The 21,375-nt window shown below is 45.0% G+C and overlaps 1 protein-coding gene across 3 annotated transcripts in view; it reads right to left on the bottom strand.

Moving 5' to 3' along the window:
* PAK5 (p21 (RAC1) activated kinase 5) overlaps window positions 1-21,375 on the bottom strand; it is a 91,446-nt gene that overhangs the window by 39,388 nt on the left and 30,683 nt on the right. For 2 of the 3 annotated variants that reach the window (XM_076335113.1, XM_076335114.1), the window contains exons 2-3: window positions 10,229-10,305; window positions 1,631-1,845 (exon numbers count right to left, since the gene is read on the bottom strand). In XM_076335113.1, the coding sequence (XP_076191228.1) occupies window positions 1,631-1,834 (204 nt within the window). In that variant the 5' untranslated portion in view covers window positions 1,835-1,845; window positions 10,229-10,305. The remainder of the gene's footprint in view (window positions 1-1,630; window positions 1,846-10,228; window positions 10,306-21,375) is intronic. The other variant, XM_076335115.1, reaches the window with a different exon arrangement.

The following is a 21,375-nucleotide window of genomic DNA, read 5'->3' as shown; positions in this document are numbered from 1 at the left end:
GCTACACTGGAAGAATGAGCTCGGCTTGGGAGTTGCATTTTGGCTCCTGGCCCCATCCCTTTCCTGGCACAGGATGGTTTAGTTCAGAAGTGCATCCCTGGTATATGCACATATATAGACCCCTGATATATAGACATATATAGACCTCTGATATACAGACAGAAAAGCAAGAATTGACAATTTCTTGGAAACAACTGACAGTGATTTTCTCCACTTCAAAATGCGGCAACTACTCATTTGGGGCTTGGCCCTTCACACCCCGTAGCGTGTACTGCTTCAATGGGACTCTGAACATGAACCAAGCTATGCGTATGTCCGTTTGCAGGCCGAGACCCAGAGTCGTATTGCCTGTAGGGTGCTGAGAAAGCTAATACATTTTAAAACTTTTTAAGCTGATGGATTTATGGCTCCAGAACTGCAAAAAAGAGATGGTACTGCTGCAAGATAGTAAACTCATTTTTTTTCATTTTAAAACACCTTTATGCATTCATGTCAAAACATCCATTTTTGGCGTTAAGAAGGGCTGTGGAACAAAGTTACTCTCCTCCCCTAGCAGGAAAAGGTTTGCCTACTTTCTTCCTCATTATTTTGGGCCTCTATTATACAGTAAGATAGTTTATTACAGCAAAAAATCAAGGCTTTGGTTTTATCTCCCTTGTCCTGTAGCAACACCCAGCAGTCCTGATCAGCAAGTGATGAGTGTCCTTCAGGAGCAGGCAGTAAATGTAAATTTAGCAAAGAGCACTTATCAAATATAAACACAGGGTCTGTGCTCTCGGGATTATCTGATTTTCCCTTGCTGCAGAAAAATCCACATGAAAATGAAATCCTAAATTTATTTCGCAGCTGCATGACGACGAGATGTACGTGGCTGGCGGGGTATAGGGCACCACCAGCCCACAGGTGCAATTTACTGGGATGTTAGGATGTGCAATCCCAGAAACACTGCTAAATCAGGGCAAATTTGTCTACCGGAATCCTGAGCCTCTAAGGATGGGGATCCCAGAGCTGCGCTGGTGCCCTGTCCAGTGCTGCTCTACCCTCCGAGCCAAGTTTTTTCCCCAGCTGTCCAGCCTGAACCTCCCAAGCCACAACCTGAGGCTGTCTCCCCTCATTTTACCACCCAGCGAGGAGCTCAGCTCCATCACCTGTGTTACCCCTCTGGGCAGCGGCAGGTAGCAATGAGATCCCTCCCTAAGCTCCTTGCCCGGCTGAACAATTTGATTTTTTTCCTTTGGTGTACTTTTCCCTCTCTCCCTTGCTCCAAACTGCCTTTGCCTAAAGCACCGTTCTTAAATTAATTATCAAGGAGCTTTATGCTGCAGAGGAGCATTGTTTTGGGCCTCCACTGGGACTTGTGGCTTTTTCTTCTGCAGCCTGGGAGCGTGAAGGCACAGTCCCTGCAAGAATCGTGACTCACACTCTTTTGGGGCATTTGTACAAGTTTTATACATACAACTCTTTTTCCTTGCAGCTCTACTATTAAATATTTGGATTTGCAGCTCTCTCTGTACTTGCACGCTCCCCAGCTGTGCCTGCCTCCCAGGACAGCCACTGCTGATATTACTTCATTAAGGTTACATGCAATTAAAGGTAGGTTTGGAAATTCAAAGGTGACTTTGCACGATACCTTCATAGGCGCGAGCTGGATGGGAGTGATGCATGAGGGATCCACCATAGGCTTTGGCCTGTTTGCCGTGTCCGCCAGCAAGCTGTGCCACTGCTGAGGTAGTCCCGTGAACTTCTGCTCCCGGTGGTCAAAGCCAGTGTGAACCCGATGCTCGAAGTTAGAGGGCCCAGAAATTTCAAGCCTTTTCTTCTTCTTTCCGAACATGGTGGAAAAATCTGGAGAAGTCATAGGGAAACAGGAAAGAAAAGAAAAAAAAAAAACATCATCTTTACGCTTTGTTGCAACCTGCAGCTATTCTCTCTACTGCATAGATAATTTTAGTAGATGTTATTAGCCAAATATCTGTATGAACTTTACTCCACGCATACTGTCTTTGAGATCTGTGCAAGGAAAGCACTTATCGGACCTCCTCTCACAGGATCTGAGATTTTAAGAAATTAACCCAGTCTCTAATCTGTATATGTTCATAAAACCTTATGAAACAAGGAAAAGCCTCTATTTCCAGGTGAGAAAGCTCCAGGTCCTACTCTCTACTCCTCTCTCTGCTATCTGCTTGCGCTGCAAGTTGTGTCCCGTGAGAGCTCACAGCTCTGAGCAATACCAGCAGCAGCGTACGGCTTTGCTCGGAGGACAGCATACGGTGTAAGTGGCGAGCCGTGCCCCAACACGCCACAAGAGCAAATGCACACACAGCTTTGCATCTTAAATCTATACGCCACATCTTGGAGAAAAGACAACCCATCGCAGATGAGAGCCTGGCCCCGCTATGTTCATATCTAGATCTCACCCAGCAGCAGTTAAAGGGGGATTTATTCCTACACCATTTCAGCGATGCAAATAGATGGAGAGCTCAGATCTAATTCCAGCCTGGTCTAAGGGCCTTCATCTGCATTTGTAAAGGGTCCTGCTTAAAAACAGTATCAGGTATCAGCTGCTATAATCATCATATTTACATGGCATGACTTCTCCTTTGGGAGAGAAATTATTTGCTGTGGGAGAGCCACATGCCCAAAGCACCTGGGTTTATGCCCCGGTGGGTGCAGCTCACTGGTTCCCGGCCAGCAGACTCAGGTGGGAGTCGTTACAGTGACAGCCCTACTCCTCATAAGGTCCAGGAGGAAGGATCAGCCCCTGAGGTCTTTGTGCAGGTGGTGTGGAGAAAAGAGAGGAGCCCCTGCAATGCTGTGCAAGTAAGGAACTGGAGGCTGTTGGAGAAAATGTGACCTTCCCAGCTCGTGCATCGCTGGAGAGACCTGGGTTGACCTGGCCGCCCAGCAAAGCTAATTGTCACAGCACTTACTCTACAGAAAGTGAGTGTTTTTGTCAACTAGTTAGTTGTTATATCCTGACAAGAGTGGGTTTGTTTGCCTTCCTCCTGTTTGCTCTGCCCCTCCTGAAAAGCCTGGGGAAGGCAGCAGGAGGGTTTGCAGGGCACACACGGAGCATGGGCAGATAGCTGGGGCAAGAGAGGTTTCAGAGGCGAAGTGGAAGGAGGCATGAACTGCAAACTGAAAGGGATGAAAGGGATGAAGGTATTTGCTCTGTAAAACTGCTTGTATCGCAGGAGAGACTCAGCTGTAAAGGTGCTGCCCTGACTTTGATTCAGGAGGTGGAGAGGAGAAGCTCAGGGAAGAAAATACAGCTGCATTGCTGCTGCAAAAAAAGATGGGATGCTAAATCAGGTATTTATCCCAACCTCATTCCCTTTTACTAGATTATTTAAAGATCAGGTCTGTTATTTGAAAATTGGTTGCTGGCTGCTTTATAAGTCCCCCCTGTGTGTTTGCAGGTGATTATGTCTCCCTTGTGCGTATTTTCTTTAGGCGGAGCGGACCTGCTCCCGCTGGCCTTTCTTCACAGGTCTCATCTTCCACACCTCCCTCTGGCTTTGCTCCCCTTCTCTGAACTTCTTCCAAATCTTCTGCCCTTTTGACAGTCTCTCTCCATCTCTGTTAACTCTGGTATATTCCTTGCCTTCCTCTCCTGAAACCTCTTAGGATTGCTTTTGCTATCCAGCCCTTTTCCTACTTCCAACATTGTGATCTTTTTATTTTTAATGTCAGTGGCATTTTGGGTACCTTCTGGCACTTACGGAGGTGTTTCCAGCCTAATCCAAAGCCGTCATGGTTGGTCTCTGTCAAAAGATTATTTATTTTCAAGGCTCAAACAGAAGCAGCCGGCAGTTCAGACAGTAGCTCGTATTTGCTGCTCATCCGTGGGGCTCTGCAAATTGCAGCCGGCTGCAGATCAATGGCACTGGATTGATTTCATTCACCCTCTGGGATGTGAATCTATTAGGCCTATTGGAGTCACATTTTAAACCATCAGCTCTAGACATGCACTTCTTCATCTAATCTATGCCAGTACTTGCAGGGTTTCCCGCTGGACTTGCACCCTAATGCAGCTGTTGGGTGCTTGAAGTCCTCTAGGGCCCCAAACAACATCAGATAAATAAAAGCACATCAGCTGGCATACTGTATATTGCCTTTTTAAAAATATATAGCAGATTCATTCAACAAGATATTACTCTCTTGTTTTTAAATTGCTCTTTGATACATTGTGCTCTCTGGTTTTAATACCATTGCAGCTAGAAGCAAATGTGAAATTTGGCCCAGTGGGACCTTTACTTTCTCAGAATATTTTAGTCTCAAACCTGATGCCAAGGCCACGTTTTTGCATGGGAGTGGTGTCTGAGGCCTGGGCAGTGGGACTTGCTCCCCCTGTTTTGACTGCAGCTCATGCTTAGATCAGCTTAAATCAAACGTGAAGCTATAGCAGGAGAGACAAGGAGTAATGCCGGCACCTCACACAGCAAGGGATGGATTCAGCCATATGGGCAAATGCCATGCACCTCGGTGGCCAGAGAACATCCCCCATGGGGCTGTGCCTGTGAAAGGTGACTGGGAAACCTTGCTGACGGTGGTCTTAGCCCCATGGGAGCGGGGTAGGACTCCCCCCATGGCCACCTGGCCCAGCTCTGTAAACAGTCTCTTGGTGCTACCGAAAGGAGCAAAGCCTTGACCATCTCTTAAGGGTATCGATAGTAAATGCTGTGCACTGCTGCTTTGCTTCATCAGCCAGCAAGGTCTCTGTTTCACTGCAAAGCAAAGCTGAGCTCTCCTTACTGTGGTCCCTCGAAATAACTGTAATTAATATACACAGCAGTTGCAAGGAAACTTCATTTCCCCTGACTTCTCCCAAAGAATGGGAACGATGCTACTTGTTTTCCTTAGCTGTCTGAGGATGTGGGTTTGGGGCTGCCAAGCCAGTGAAACCTCCTGCTCCTGGCTCGTAAGAGCCCTGGTTCAGTCCCTAACAAGGTGCTGCTCCTTAGACCTCAAAAAGGAGAAACGATTTAATCTCTTTGCCATAGCTTTATTGATAGGATAGAAAAATTAAAGCGTTTACTCATTTAATCAGGTGTGGAAGTAGAAAACACCTTGGACAAGTGAATAAACGAGGAAGGTACCTCTTATTCCTAAAACAATTTGATAAGCCTTGGAGAGCTAAGTGCTTTGAAGAGAAATGATGGACCTCTCCAGTTCCCCAGGATGCCAGATAGTATGTACACAACATCAATGTTAGGAAATTTCTATCAAGAGCACACAATGCGTTTTATTAAAAAAGTTCATTTGGGCACCTATCCGTTCTCTGTCATGCAAAACAGCAAGCCTCTCGCAGTCATTAAGAAACCCTGATTTCCTAATGGGATTAGTTAGGAAAACATCCCACAGACAATGGGGCAATCGCCCGCATTTAGCGGAGGCAAAGGGAGGTAAGTGGCTGCAGGGCAGCAATGTGGGGCTGCCCGGTGTGGCATCCTCACCCGACCCTCCCCGTGCCAGGGTGCTCACCCTTAACTTAATTCCTCCTGACAGCCTCCAACATACTCCTGATTGTGCCAGGTCTCTCGGCAAATGCCATCTCAGTCCAGCTCCTCCTGTGCTCGCCCCCACACAATGAAAGGAAATGAGGTGGTGTACTCCTAATTTGCTGCTATTTTTGCGGGGATGAGCACAACCAGGATGTCTGTCCTCTACTTGCATGTGCTTTGCCAATGAATAGTCTGGCTGATTTCAACACCACATATGTGGCACAAGGTGATACCCAACACAAGGGGGGCTGGGGGAGCCTGTCCTAACAACAGCTGCTATTGATGGCAGTGAGCTTGAGCTAGCTCCGGGGGAAAGAAAAACCAGGACTCATCATTATGTGGCTTCAATGGGGTATTTCTGTAGAAAGACTTCTTGTCCTTATGCTGAAATGATGTAGCGTATTCATTTTGTGTTTATAAATGGGAGGTTTGAAGGAGGTAATCTTTCAGTTACAGCAAACAAAGAATTTAGTAAGTGTGATAGCATGAGACCAAAAGCAAGTCTGTCCTTAACCAGGAGAGTCAAGAGAAAAGTCTGTATTCAGCTCAGGGCTGTGATGCTGAAGGGCTCCTCCAACCCACAGTCCAAGTGTGGCACAAGAATAAAGACAAGGGACTTTCTTTACCAAAGCCATGATGGAAAAAATACGGACATGACATTTACTGGAGGAAAACACAATACTGGTGGGGAAAAATCAGACTATTGTACTGCCTCTCCTGCTGATGATGGCCAAGTAACCCACAGCAGTGCTGGTCCCAGCTGCACCATTGGGGAATGGGGAAGGAGTAGGGATAGCAGGAGAAATGTCAGCTGTGCTCTGTAGATACAGCTACCCAAACCCTTTTATAATGGCAGTATTTGTGTTATTCAAGCTTCTGCCCAAGAAAGGAGTATCACCAGCTCTGCTGGTGCCTGCTGAACAGTCATAACACAGCTCCATCCAGCTGTTGCAGGAACCGAGGTAATGCTGAAAGGGTGCTATCAGGAGCAATCACTGCATCTTGTGCTTAATGGTGTTTACTGTAGTGCCTAGCAAATCGAATTACATGCTAATCAGCACACCCTGCCTGTTAGATCTATGCCAGACTTGGTTCCTTGTCATTTCACTCCTTCCTTTGCACAGAAATAATTCACTGAGCACCACAGTGCCATGGACTCCCAGTCTGGCCCAAATGTCACATGTGACCTCCAACGACAGATCAGGTCCCCACACGCAGAGAAAATTCCCTGTGTCCAAGATACTGTCCATGCAAGGTGTGAGACATGGACCAGCAAAGCAAATCCACTCTGTCAGCTACTATGCCATCATTGTGCTGTCCCCCAGTCACAAATGAAGGTATTTTTCAAGCAAGAAGTATCCTACAGCCCTACCCTGGAGTAAAAGGGTGGCAGTATTATTTTGGGTGTCAGAGGAGCCCATACAGGTCCTCCCATGAGGGTGTCTGTGCTCAGGGCAGGATTTCCAGCAATAGCCTTCCCACAAAAAGTTAAAGCCTTGCCCAGCTCCCATCCCTGAGCTCACGTTCAGAGGTGACAGGTTGCTCTGTTTGTTCAGTCTCATACAGTTGGCCCCATCCTGGGGTTTTGGTGGGTCGTCCCCCCCAGTACGTGAGATCAGGGGACACCCAGGGGGACTGAGGAACTGAAAAGCTGAAAGTCCAGAATTATGTAAATAGCCTCAAAGAACAAATTTTTGCATTTACAGCATGTAAAACCCGAGGCAGTTGGAATAAAAGGAAAAAAGGATGCCTTCAATCCTAAAGTTAATCATATTCTGTATCTTTTATCATGTCCTAAATAAGAGTAATACAGTCAACCCACCAAATGAGACAGAAGTCTGCTCAACTCTGCCTGACTTAGGGAGTGACCCTGTTCCCAATGAAAAAGTCAGAGTCACTTTTTTCTTCCCCTCCCAGTAGCTATTCTTTTAGGTTAAAAACTAGGGAAGCTGGAAAAGCTTATTTTGTCTTGTAATCTTGAAAACTACCAAGGAGTCCCAAGTGCACCTGCAATGCACTGGCGGTGGCACTTGCCATCCCAGATGACCCCGCAGACTAACACTGAGCAAAGGTCTGTGAAATTTTGCCATACATAAAACCACACAATAACCTTATAAAGTTGTTAGTAACTAGAATAACAAAGTGAGATGGGTATTTTTACTTAAAAATGGAGCTTTTAATGACTGTGTACCATAGCTACATAAGCCCTATTTTTTTTTATTATAGTATTTCAGCAGCCAGATACTGTGTCCCACTAACCCAAGGAGATCATCTGTGTCCAGCAGCAGCATAACCCTGAGCCGCCCTGGGAAGCCTGCAAGTGTTTCTTATGCACACCTTGCTGCTGCTCGAGCACATGGCTGGGCTGTAAATACTGCCTCAGGAGGGGCTCAGGGTTCATCGTCTACCTCAGCCCAGCAACACGTTTGCTTTTTAAACAACCAGCAATTAGTTCATTTTCAGTTAGGAAGTGCAGACCACGTTAAGTCCATCAGCCTGTATTTTCTCCTGCAAGGATTCCCTGTGGTTCCTTTGCTGAGCAAGCAGCAGCAGAGCCCTTTCCCCTCGGGGACGGGCACGCTATTAGCCTCTGGAAATGGCCTTCATGCACACTGAGTATCATCTGCAAGCCCAGAGCGGGGGGCAGCAGCGAGGGCTCGAACCCCCAATGCCCCGTGAAAAGGCACATTTTCCCCCAAGGCAGCCACACAGCCAAAAAAAATTAATAAAATGCTTCATTTTTAAGAACTTTTAAGAAAACTGTTACAAACAAATTGCAAAATGGGAGGCAGGTGCGGGTCGCTTTCCTCTGATAATTTTTACTTATTAATAATAGTTTTCTGTAGTACAAGGAACTCAATTATTCCCCTCCCGAGCAAACAAAACGCAGTAATACATCATTAGCTTTGCCAGCTTCTGTTCCTGCGCTCTGATTAATTGTAACCTTTCTCAATATTTGATCGTAAATGAAAGAGTATGAATTGAGAAGCACAAATTAAATTAACGTGTCAAGCCAGCTTGCATAGCCAGTACTCCAGATGAATGTGAGCTGGGCTGATACTCAATCTCAAGGAGAAAGCAAATGTCTGGTATGGACTAACGGCAGCATAAATTGCTAAGAAATACTCTGTAAGCGAGAGGTAAAAATGACATTGGTTCTCTTTCAGCTCACACTGGTGCGACTCCCTGCTGCTGAGGCAGGCGGAAGGAGACCGACACATATCTGTGTATCCATATAGCTATAAAAATGAGGAAAATAGTTATTTTATTTTATTTTTTTAATAAGGAATAGCAACAACAACAGTTTTGTATTTCCTTTTTGTTTCCTTTAAGGATGGTTCTAAGCTTCTCAGTGGGGACTCTGCTGCTGGCTGCAATCAGAGCATGAGTTTCCTTTGCCAAAAAAAATCAATCAAGTGTGGCTTGATTGCAGGCATACATCTTTTAGAAGAATTTACCTCTATTTTTCTATTTTTTACTGAAAATACACAGAACACTACACTATTTTTCAGGAGATGAAACAAGAAGCAATACCTGGAAAAGCAGAGCGGTCTGAACAAGAAGCCAGTGAAGTTAACACAGAGGCTCTTAAAAATGGCACCTGACCCGCTTTCAGGTCAGGCCTGACACACCACTATGACTCTGGGACAGAGGAGAAATCCCATTTGACTTCCCAGATAAGATACTCCTAAATACTCCCCTAACTCCCAGAGGATCTTCCTGGATGTACAGGATGGAGATGAACAGGGGGCACTCAGGAACCGGGGGGCAGCTGCCTGCAGAGCACACTCAAACCACAGGTAGGTGGGTCCTGCGGTCATGTCTTGTATTTATTCATTCATTTACTGGTCTTATCTAGAGGGAGACCTCGTTGCTTCTTTAGACACAAGGTAGTTTCAGACCTCGTGAAAGGATATGGTTTGTTCTGTCACGTGGATGGACAACACCAAATGCAGGAGAATGCCAGGTTGGTTCATCAGTCAATTAGAGACTCCGTTTCCCGTGATTCTTGCTTAACCCTCTGCTCTGCTCAATTATGATTTGAACATTTCCACTTGGGAAGAATAAAATAAACCCTTAGAAAATGTTCTGACACACCCTACTAATGAATCAAGATGATGACTTTAAACATTGACCCTCTGGCAGCAACAAAAAGGATCTACAAATCCTGAATGAACTAAGTCAGCCCGTACAGCCCAAATTTTGAGTCTTCTACCATCCTGCTAAGCTCTTCTGCACGTAAATAGTGTCACTGATGAAAAATTAATCACCTGTGGCCATACAGTTTTTCCAGACTAACTCTATCCTTTCTAATTCAAAGAAAGTATAGAAATATCATTTTCAATGCATGCCCACATGAGTTTTAAGCACAAAAAAACTTGACGGTCAATAGGAATCAACTTATTCCTGTGGATTTTTGAGGTGACTTATATTTTTTGAGATGGGACAGACTCCTAAGTCATTTAAACACTATCAGAATGCATGCTTTAATCATGGAAAAATATATACTGATGGACTAGACCGCACCCAATAAGCACAAAAATGCCATCCTTCCCAAAGCCCCTCATTTACCCTATGGCACTCTGCTCACTTCAACCTTAGGTCAAATCAGCCAATTTTTCAGAGTTCCCATGTCACTGCACAACGTAATAAAAATACATTTAAACAATTACAAGCTGTCCAGGACTTGTCATTGTCCACATTTCTTTTCAATCCCACAATACCTTGTTTATGGTTGAAAATGCCTTCATTCGTCACAGCACAGTAGGGTATCTCTTGATAGCTGGCCCGTGAGACATATCTAATAGAAATGCACAATGGAACAAAATACAGGAAAAAATAATAACAAAAGGCAATGCATGCTTCTAGAGAAATACTAAAAGCTGGTACAGAGTGGCCAAACTAGGATTGATGTACTCCAGGGAACAATACTCATTCTTCTTATTGAAAGCTACTCTTGTACGAGGACTCATTTCCACACACTGACTGACATGTGCTTTCCTAATTTAGAAGTCTTGTGATTCCCAGTGGATTTTAACGCTCAGTAATTTTCAGCTGAGTAGCTTAAACACATGTATTGTAGTCAGTCACTCTCTATTATCTTATACACATATATAGCAACGTACAGACAGAGGTTCCTGCAGTGAATTAGTCTGCAACAGCTCTGGGCAGATTAAAGAGGGAAAAAAACCCCAAAACCCCACCAACCGCTGGAGGTAACTCAAATCACTTCTATCCCTAGCTGTTGAAAAGATTCCAGATTTGCAGAAGCAAATAGTCCTTTGGGTGCTCAGCTTGAGATAATTAATGGTGGACATCCACAGGGAGGGAGTATTAAATAAGACACCCATTAAATGAGACACCCCAAATCTCAAGCTGCTTCTGAAATCTCAAAGCAGTTGTAATATTTTTTCTGAGTTGATATTATTATTTTCAAATATAGAGTTCTATATTATAAAGCATGTAGGTACCCTATTTCTGTGTCTGAAACAGCTACTCTATTTCTATGTTTCGAATTAGGAAAAAATAATCAGTAAAAGGAAATACTGTCAAGAATTGAAGTGATGATACATTGGTAGAGAAGACAGAGTGAGCAGAGAGATCAGGAAAGCCTACAGGAAATATCAAAACCAGAGTCGTGAAACAATATTACTTAATTCTGAATATTAGTATTAGTAAATATCGACGTTTCTATAGGTTGGGGTGACTGTAGGATAAGAACTGCAAGGATACAAAATCATACATCTGTCAAGAGAAAGGACTGAGAAAAGTGGCTGAAAAGCCACTTGGAAAATTGCTCTGATCAATCATGCACTAGGTTACACCGTCTCTTCATTTTGGGCCACATCCTCAGTGGGGTTCACCGGCAAAGCCTCGGTGAAATAGATGGATTGGCACCGACCCGCAGCACAGCGAAGACGGCACTCAGGCCTTAAAATTTCTTTTGTTTTTGTCTTTGCATGTAAAGCTTTAGTTTTAATCCTCTGAAACTGAGTCTTCTCCCCAACACTTGATGATGGTTGCAAAGCCGGCATTACAAACATACCATTGACCAAAGCGTGTTAGGCTGTGGTAGGGCTTTTGTACAGTTCCCAGGAAAGACTAATCACAAGACCATGCTGCTCCTCACAAGTGCCCTGTATTTACTATTGATGTATCCTGATGATTTGTAAAAAATAGCTTTTCCTTTTAAAAAAAGGATGCAAAATGGTTTCCAGGTCTCAAAACCAATTTATCTTGTGCTGGTTGCATCCATGAATATACCAAAACTGCACTGAGGAGGGGCTCTAAGGGGTGCCTGCCCCAGCACAGGTTATTCTACAGCACCCAGCGAGTGCCACGGGGCAGGCGGTGATGAGCACGACCGGGACCGGAGGGAGACGTGGGCCTGCAACAGCATCACGTGCCACTGAGACACATTAATAAGATGGGGGGTCTGGAGCTGACCTCCTGCCATAAATCCTCACTGGTATGTTCACATTCAACATGCTGTTTTTTTCTACAATAATATTAATTGCGTTTCTTATTTTACTTCTAAAATAATACGGGCTGTGCTGGCTCTCAGGAATTGCTCTATTACCATAACACTTGTAATAAAGATTGCTTTCCAATGAACGATAACAGAAACAAACGCCTCCTAATGCATTATTAATGGCAAGCCTCTGATAAGAATATTCTTTAGGATGAAACATCTTCTGACCTGTAAGTGTTTACCAAGAAATGGAACAAAATCAGATTACTTGATATGTCAAAATATCTTTAAAATGCAAACAAACATGTCTGTAGATCAATGTATCCACAGCAAGTGCCTGGAAGATTAAAATCACGCCTGTTGTTATCACTGTGGGTTTCCTACCTTAGTATCAGGTTTTGCTCTGTATCGCTAACATATAACTGAAGGAAAAGTATTTCTGCAGTCTACAATAAATCGCAAATGTATAGATTCTACTTTAAATTTTTATTCGTCACATACTTTCTTGTCTTCTTCTCATTCTGCATTGTGCTGAGAAAGTGGTTTGAAAGTCAATTCTTATCCTATTATCTATTGAGTTGCCGTCATGCAATACTTGGTTTCCATATTAAAAATGAGAACTGATCCCTTGAAGGGTTTGCTAGAGCTTCCTATTTATTACCTCCTTCAGAAAGTTTACCATAAGCTCTTTATACAGAACATTGAATGTTTATAAAGCGACGCCCACTCAGTCCTCCTCCCTTTGGATCATCCACAACAATCAATAATTGCAACTGAGTAATTCCTCAACGCTGATTTTTTCGGAGCTAAGCGAGCTTGCCATGCCGACTTTGTATTTTGCCATCTCTGGACATCAGTTTGGAAGCGACGGGTCTCACCTGTTCTCTGTTTAACTGGGAGATAAAGGTTGTAGGGAGAAATGGAGACCGTTTATGCTGTATCTCTGAAACCAATGTAGAAGTTTTGAGACCAGCCACAGAAAAGCAAACAAAAACCATAATATAATGTTAACTGAATGAAAAAACCCACACATTTTTATCTCTGGGCAATCAGTGCAAATCCAGAAAGATATCCGTTACTCTCAGTTTTTTATTGGTTTTGAGCTTTTGAATGACTAAAAAAGAAATGGTTTTTGACTGCAGGTAGGTTTTGAGCAACTGGAGAGGTTACTGCATCTCGGACGGCCACCACTGCCACCTCCCGAGTGACAATGCTGCAACAGAAAGCGGCTACGATTCCTTCCTTTGGAGGAAGGATGCGCACACGTGAATAACTGCATTTTGCCAGGCCCATCCATACGCTGTTTCTGCGAAGGGCATGTTTTGCCTCTCCGGGATGAAGGGTTTCATCTGAAATGGTCCAAAAGGACACTTCCAGCCTCTCAAAAAAACACGGAAAGGAGGTTGCCAGTTGATTACGTGAGCAGCTAAGACGACTCCCAGAAACCTTGGTCTGGAAACACCAAGAGAAGCTGCCGTATGACCGTGTGCATGAGCTGGTTCAGCTTTGAAACTTTTAGACAATTATGTCAAAATGCCACTTCTCTCCCAGAAGAAACGCTCCGGCTTGAACAATATGGCATCATCCCTGCCCGGACCGACTGATTTTGCAAGCAGCTCCAAATGAGGTTGTTTCATTGAGAAAACTCCATCATAATAAGGAGCCTGAGAGAAAAGGCAAGATCTGATCCAAGTATTTTCTGAGAAACCTTACTTATCGCAGAGGGGAGATGCTGAGCCTATGCAGAGGTGAAGAACATGGCAATCATCTCTCAGGAATCAATGGCCCACGGCTCCCATCCTGCCAGGGAAATAGTGCCGGTGGCCCGCCAGACCCTGAGCCCTCTTTTTATATCCCAGGAAAATACAAATTTAGCATATTTGCATCTGGGATTACAGGTCCTTCTTGAAGTCTCAGCAGCAAAAATACACCATCAGTCAGAAAATAATAATTAAAAAAAAAAAAAAAAAGACGACATCTCTGCATGCCAACTCTGGTTGCATTCACCGCTCTTTTCCAGGGGCAGGGAGGTTCGTCCATTCATTCATTCCCTACTTCGTTAAGGAATGACTCCAACAAAGCTGCTGATACAACTAGGAAATCAAAAGATGAGCTGGGGAAGCAACTGCAAAAAAATGCATTAAGGAAACACGCACTGGTTATGCTGGGTGGTGGGGGCCAGAGTCAGCACTCAGCAAAGAAAGGGACTGCAAAGTTCGCTGGCTGAGATAACAATTAAGTGTGCAGAAGAAGTTCAGATCCTAATGGAAATAATTTTCTTACCAGAACAAGATTATTGTTTCTGGTCAAATGAAATATGTTGTCCAACCAAACCTTTCATTTCATTTTCACTATTCTCCTTTTGTTCTTAAATACGGAATAACATAGAACTCAAAAGCTATTCAAGTTAAAACCCCCCAAATGTCAACTTAGGTTTTTCCTCAAATTTTTGGACATATGATTCAATACATTCCCTGGTATTTTTGTTTCAGCTGATCTGTAAATTGTCTGTGCTCTGGGTGGGCATCAGAGAGGACTTACTGTGTGCTTCATGGGGCAATATAGAGGTTTTAGAAAGGTGATTTTAAGACGGCTATGATACTTGAATTATTGGAGACATCGCAAATGAACGACAATAACATCTTTACAATATGCCCCTGGAAGTTAGTCTCTGCACTCCACGTGTGCTACTGACTCAGCCTTCAGCTGCACCCTGTGCACCCACCCCGGCGTGTGTAATGGTGTGCAGTGCCCAGCCTGGAGTTCAGCCACACCGACAACCCTGGTTTTCTAAATTATTTCCAGCTTCTTCAGGATAAAGGCAGGAAGAAGTCCTGAATGGCTTTTAAAATGATTATGCAAAGCATAGTGGGCTGTATAATACCTTTTCCAGTAAAACTCCCTTTTACTACTCTGAAGGTAATGAACCATGTTATTATAACTACTATTTCTCCTTATTACATATAGGCTGGATGTTTTAAATGGAAATAACATCATCTCATCCCCCCGTGTTTCTTACTTGTGGCGTGTCCTTGAAAGTAACCAATGCTCAGGACGCCAAAAGCTGAAGGCTCAGCTCGCCCACGTATGAGATGTGATATGAATAAATCAGTGCAAAGTCCATGTGAGCTGCTGCTCTCCCGCTAGCGGGGGCTCAGGCTGGAAAAGCTGTATCTGCAGCGGAGCTGCCATGCAGCCTTTAACTACCCGTGGTGCCGTTTAAAAACAACAGTTCATTCAGTATATTGATTCATTTTTTTAAATGCCAAATATGCAGCTGGGTATTCATGGAGAAATGAAAAAAATATGTATATTTACTATGGTGGCATGACGGTTTCTTTTACAGAGTTTGACTTAATGGCAAGGAATTTCAAAACTCAAAGGCAACTCCAAAATTCAAAGAGCTTCAAACTTCATCGTAAGTGTCACTATCAGACTCATGAGGGCAAATCTTGCTCCTGCATACCCGATGAGAGCAGAGCTGGGTACCCGCTGCTGTGTGTTTCGTACCTCCCTGAAAGTCATCTTCAAATGCCGTTTATCTGCGCTCCGCTGCAGAGCTCTTTCATTGCAGTCTTGGGCTTTCTGGAGCATCATTTTGGTCCCGATTCAACTGTTGTTGGCTTCAGTGGGAGGACTCTGACCCTAGAAATAGCCACTTTCTTCTCCATTTCCCTCTATTGATAGCAGGATGGGAAAAATAACCCTAAATGGTGACAGTACAGTCAAAAACAGGGGAGAGGGGGAGTGCAGTTGACTTTATTTGAGAAAGATTATTTCCTGTTCCCTTTCTTTGTAACACAGGCTAGAGGAGGTATTGCTGCCCTCCCTCCCTTTTGCTGCCACTACCTCCCACGTCTCAACAGAAACCAAAGTCTCAGCAACTTAAACCGTGCACCTTCATCAATGTCTTCTGAGCCAACGTTTTGCAAAGCTGGACAAAGACTGACCTGCACATTATCTGCTCTGAATCCAGCAGAGTTTATGTTCATCAGAAAAGGAAAAGGAAAGAGAGAAATTTCCAACTTGGAAAAATCTCTGAGCCAGTATTTGTAAATAAAGTCTTATTTAATTACCAATATATGTACTTTTTCAGCTGCCCAACCTTGAAAGAGTACACTCCTGCTGAGATGAAGCAATCACACTATTTAGCACACAAAATTACTACTCGCCTATCAGCTTATTAATAGATAGTTTTCTAATTCAGAGGAAAAGGCGAGTTACAGGCAAAGCAGAAGAGCAATAATCCGAACGCGAGCATCTGAAATGCTCCACTGAACTCCACCTCCAGGAAACATAAGAAAAGATTTTTTTCTCTCTCCCCCCAGCCCCGATGACAGCTTTCCAGTGCCACTGGCATCCATCACATGTGCAGAGGCAAATGCTTCCACACTTGGTAATAATCAGAGCAAGGAAATTACGGATCGGGGGGAGGAGGAACTACTTTTTTTTTCTCTTGGCTAAAGGCATGCTTAAATCTGAAGAGCACACGAGGGGAACTCAGTAGTAGCTTCCTCCTCCATTTCCACTTTCCGAGCAGAGCCAGGACTCCCTGCAGCTCTTCCACGTCACCCGCTTTTCTTGGGCTCTCAGTTTTGCCGCGCTTCTGCTCCCTGCGCCCGTGCTGAGCTGGGGCTGGCTCCCGAAGGACTACCTCCGTCAGCTCCTACCTGCCCTTCCCCACACCGCTCCTCTGTTACCTATTCATGCAAAATAATCTTTCAAACTCTCTCAAAACTTCATCTCAAACCCAATTTTATCGCCAACTATTACTCTGTCCCTACCCTCACTGTCACCTTGGGTTATCAAGAGCAAAGTTACTCCCCTCTCCCTTTTTTACTCCTGATATTCGCTGCAAAATAATATGAGAGCAAAGAACTACCCTAGGCAGAACAGCTTCTCGCGGTAGCAGATAAAAAGGATTTTCCTTAACGTCATCACGCACTGAAATTAATAAATATACAACAAGGCAATACAGATGCAAAGAGGCAAACTCAGGCACTGCAGGGGCTAGGTAGGAAATACATACAAATTATGGTTACAGGGACACAGAGTAAAAATAAAAACGAATGTAAAAGACACTACCAGATGCCTAAAATCAGGACTAAATATTAATAAATTATTAACATGACAAGTTTCAGGACATGTGTTAAACATTCTGTATCTCTGTAAAATCAGCTTTCAAAAGTCTAAGACATGAAGACTTAACAAATCATTGTCTTACAGACGAAATACCACCAGTCAGTTAAATTGCAGGAATAAAAGTGGTGGTTTAATTCAAGCTTCTCTAGGAAAGAGATTTGTTTGAAAGAGGTCAGTTAAGCCTTCCACTCAAGTTAATCTCTTCTGTTTATTTAAAAAAATCTGGAATGAGGAAAAAAAATGACGATAGGCCAGCAAAGCAAAATTTTCCTATGGATGCACCAAAGCAAAAACCTGCAGGTCAGCTTGCTTTCAGCTGGGAGAAACACAGGCAGAAATTGCAATCAGTCTGCAATTCATACGGATGAATCACGTGGAGATGATTCAGACTGAATTATTCTCCGAATTAGCCTAATGAAACACTCTCCTCCGAGGAAGGTAGCAGTATTTGAATCATTTTCGGCAGAAGTTTAAATATTAACTTACAGGTCTGGTTTGGAAAGAGTCTCTGTGGTCAGAGCAGATGAGAGTGGACCCTCAGAGAAACTATTTCCATCAGTTCGCATTTTCCTCCAGAAGTCGGCAGCTGCCCGTCTCTGCCTGCACACCCCCTTTTTCCCCGCACGCCTTCGTGCTGCTAATGGCAGCTACATTTGCATATATTGCCTTTAAGCTTTTGAGTCACCAGTGGTCATTTAGGTTAATACATTTGTTTCTTCTGCTCTTCTGAATACTGGTGGGTTTCAGTGGGTTTTTTTTCCCTCTTTCTTTGGTCCCACTGTAACTCGTTTCGGAGCTTCCTATAGCAAAGCAGCAAATGCCAGGCAAACCGCATGCTGTGCTGCCCATCTGCTTCCCGCTGACGCCTTCCTCTTCGCCCCGTGTTGCATCCGCTCAGCGGTGTACGTGATCTTTGTGGCAAGGTTTTCTGTATGTTAAGACTATCTCTCCTGCTGAATCACAAAACCGGAAGAGCAGCATTATCCCTTACCAGAGCCATCAACGTACGGTATTCTCCAACGCTAACCAGCACCAAGCTCTTTTCCCCAACACAAAACACCAGAAAAAAAATGCAGAAAATTTTCAGCGTGCAACTGTTCATCAGGCAGGTGGGGAGCCACCACCGCTCTGTGACACCCCCCAACCAGCAGAAGCATCAGCTCGCATTTATTTGCTCTGACATCGATTGCATTGAAGGATGCTCCCAGCATTTAAGAAAAAGCCCTGGTGCACGTGCCTGTAGCAAGGACGCAAGGGACAGACAATCCCTACAGGGAAACTGTGCACAGGTCAACAGGGTGGCAGGGAAGAGAGGGGTCTGCAATGGGAAACGCAGGAGCGATGAGGGCAGGGCGGTAGGCACGAATGTAGAAATCACGTTGGGTTTCTCCGGGAAGATGGGAACAGCACAGAGGTATCGATGTGAGCAGCTGGTAGAGGAGGGGGAGGCTGAGCCAGAGGGGACAGATGCAGTAGAAAATTGAGTAAGGGAGGAGAGGCCAGGCAAGAAGGAGCTGAATCAATCAAGTAGCTTTGACTTGATCCAGTATCGAAGGGGAAAGCCAGCCGAGCAGCTCTTAAAAGGCAGGGAGGAGGATTTGGTCAGCAACGCTTTACACGGGGTGAAGTGACGGTAGCACAATTAACTTGGCCTCACGGGGCAGCTGCTGCGGGTCTCCTCTGCTGGGTCTGCTCTGAGTATTTCTCCCAGCACCCTGATCACTCAGAATTGAGTTAATTAGACACAGACCCAGCCTCGGCAGCTCCCTTCCCCCAACAGGAGGGCTTCACAAATCCATAAAACTCCTTTGGGCTCAGCTCTTTACCCCTCTCTCTTACCTGGAAGCAAGACTTTCTGAGATCAGTAACACCCCATCTCCATCTCCATCCGTGGCCCCAGGAGCGTCAGAAGCCACCCGGCACACGTGAGTAACCCTTGGCTCTCTGCAAAAACATACCTGCAATTGGTTTCTAGGAAATTCATTTATGTAGGAGCGGCTAAAGGGGCTCACTTTCTGCACAGATTTATCAGTACCGGTGCATTTCTGCCAGGGTTTGGTAAAGAACTTCCACCAGTTTGGAGTACATGTGCTTTGTCCCATGCTCTGCCTTTCTTTAAAAGGAAAAATCTGCTTTCACAGCTGCCTCCATGGAAACAGCAACTCTGTGGTGCTGGCGATGCTCCAGGCTCGATGGGCTCAGTTCAAACATGGAAATCTGCATTTCTTCATCGCAGAGTGCTAAAACCTCAAGTCGGGATCCCAGAGCCCAAGCCAGGTCTCTGGCTTGTTCGGCACCACCGGTGAAGTTCCTGTGGGTCAGACCTCACACTTGGCAACATCCGTGCAAGCCTACTGCCGAGGAATGGGCCGAGTCAGGCCTCAGTGACGCTTGAGAAAGTGGAGGGACTAGACAAAGCATTTAACTTGCACACGTCGTTAACTCTGGCAGCGCTAATGCAGTTCCTGGACTACCAAAGTAGCTAGTGGAGATGAAGGTAAGTGTTCAGTCTCCCTCCTGTAATAAGCTTGGAGACCAAACATCCAGTAAATTTAAATGAAGTTTAAAAAAATTTCCTCCGATTTTCATTTCGAAAAGCTTGCTTCCACTTGCGCTCTGCTGGATTTGGCCCCCTACACCCTGCTGCATCCCCCAGCAAGGTCACGGCTGGTGGCAAACAGCAGGAACGCCTACTCCATTCCTGGGCCCAACTTCCAAAGCAGGATAAAATTACTCCTTTGGCCCCTTGAATCTCCTAATCTGCAGCTTTCAGACTATGGAAGAGGACGCACGGCAGCTGCACAACCAGAGCGCAGGTAGAGAAGAGAGGATTTGCCCTCTGGCTTGGGAAAATTGGTCCAAGTGTTATAAAACGCATAGTCCTCCTATAATCATTTGTTCAGCTCCATAAATCCCAGGGCATAAATCAGGCTGTCGGGGAGAGCAGCTGTGTATGCATCTCTGCAGGAGCAGAAAAGACGCTGCGACCACCTACAGCATCACGGCACGCCGCCGGGGAGCTGCGCCAGGTGCCAGTCCCAGTGCTCCTCCGGTTTCACGTCGATTTACTGCCACCGACTTCCAAGAAGCCGCTCAGTCATAGTAGTATAAATACCTGCAGAATGAGGCTCGGTGACAGCTTGTGGTGAATATTAGGGAAATGTAAAATTCAATGATCCCTAATTGTCCTTCAGTTAACAGTACCTGTTTAAATTACTGTTATTATGGAAAAGATACTGAAATTGCTAACATAAACACAGCCGAGGATTGCAGATGCTGTAGCTTTCTACCAGCAAACATTTTATTTGCTGCTAAATATTTTCCCTTTCAATACAGAACCACCACTTAAGGCAGAAGACACCCAGCAACCAGGGGCTGCTCCGGGATTGGCAGGAGGGTGCCCTGAGAGCAAGGGCAGAGCTAGCGAAGGAGGAGAAGGAGATGACAAAGGCCCTGGAGAGCTCACAAAGGAAAGGTTGAGCACGGACCCACCTCGGGGCTGAGCTGACCAGGAGGTCTTATGCCATGGCACTGAGACTTGCGTGTGCCAGGGCTCATGGCTACTGCAGGCTGAAGAAACGTCTCCTACGAGGGCAATCGCTCAACCCAGCTGGGAGGGGAAAGCACTCATCCTGCTAGTAACAATTAAAAAAAGTTATGGAAAAGATGTCAAGAGAGACCAACAGAAACATCAGCCACGCGTCAGATGAAAACCAAAATATGTTTTTTTTTTTTTTTTAAATGGACATAGCGTATTTGTCAAAAATACTGTTTTGGAGGATCTAAGTTACTTATGGACTTGGGCTGAATCCAGCACACAGGTTCAGCTATCTTCTGCCTTAGAAGTGCAGGCATCGCTCATGAAACCGCCGTGGAGGAGGAAATGGTGACAATACTCCTATGCCGAAAGGCTGCGCAGTTGCACAGCTCAGCTGGGGTGGGAGAAGCAGGTCCAGATCTCTTCAAAGTCTTATTCAAAGCAGGGATTTAACAGAGGATCTTCAGAAGGAGTCTCCTCACCACCATCTCTAAACGCTCTGGTATTGGGGTGTCTCAGTGTCTCCTCAAAACACCGAGATATGCACACAGAGTGAGGATGGGACCTGGGTCAGCCACCTGCCAGCAGCACAACTCAAGTTTGGTTTTTTTCCTTCTCTGCCAAGAAAGCTGTCCATCCTTCCCAGGTTTGCCGCTCAGGATCGCAGACCCAGGAACGGTGAAGCATGCCTCACATCTGGCAAAGCCAACAGAAACGAG

Source organism: Aptenodytes patagonicus, chromosome 3 (assembly GCF_965638725.1).
Source record: "Aptenodytes patagonicus chromosome 3, bAptPat1.pri.cur, whole genome shotgun sequence".
Taxonomy (NCBI): Eukaryota; Metazoa; Chordata; class Aves; order Sphenisciformes; family Spheniscidae; genus Aptenodytes; species Aptenodytes patagonicus.
Note: the sequence above shows the minus strand (reverse complement) of the source record. Positions and strands in the feature narration are given on the sequence as shown.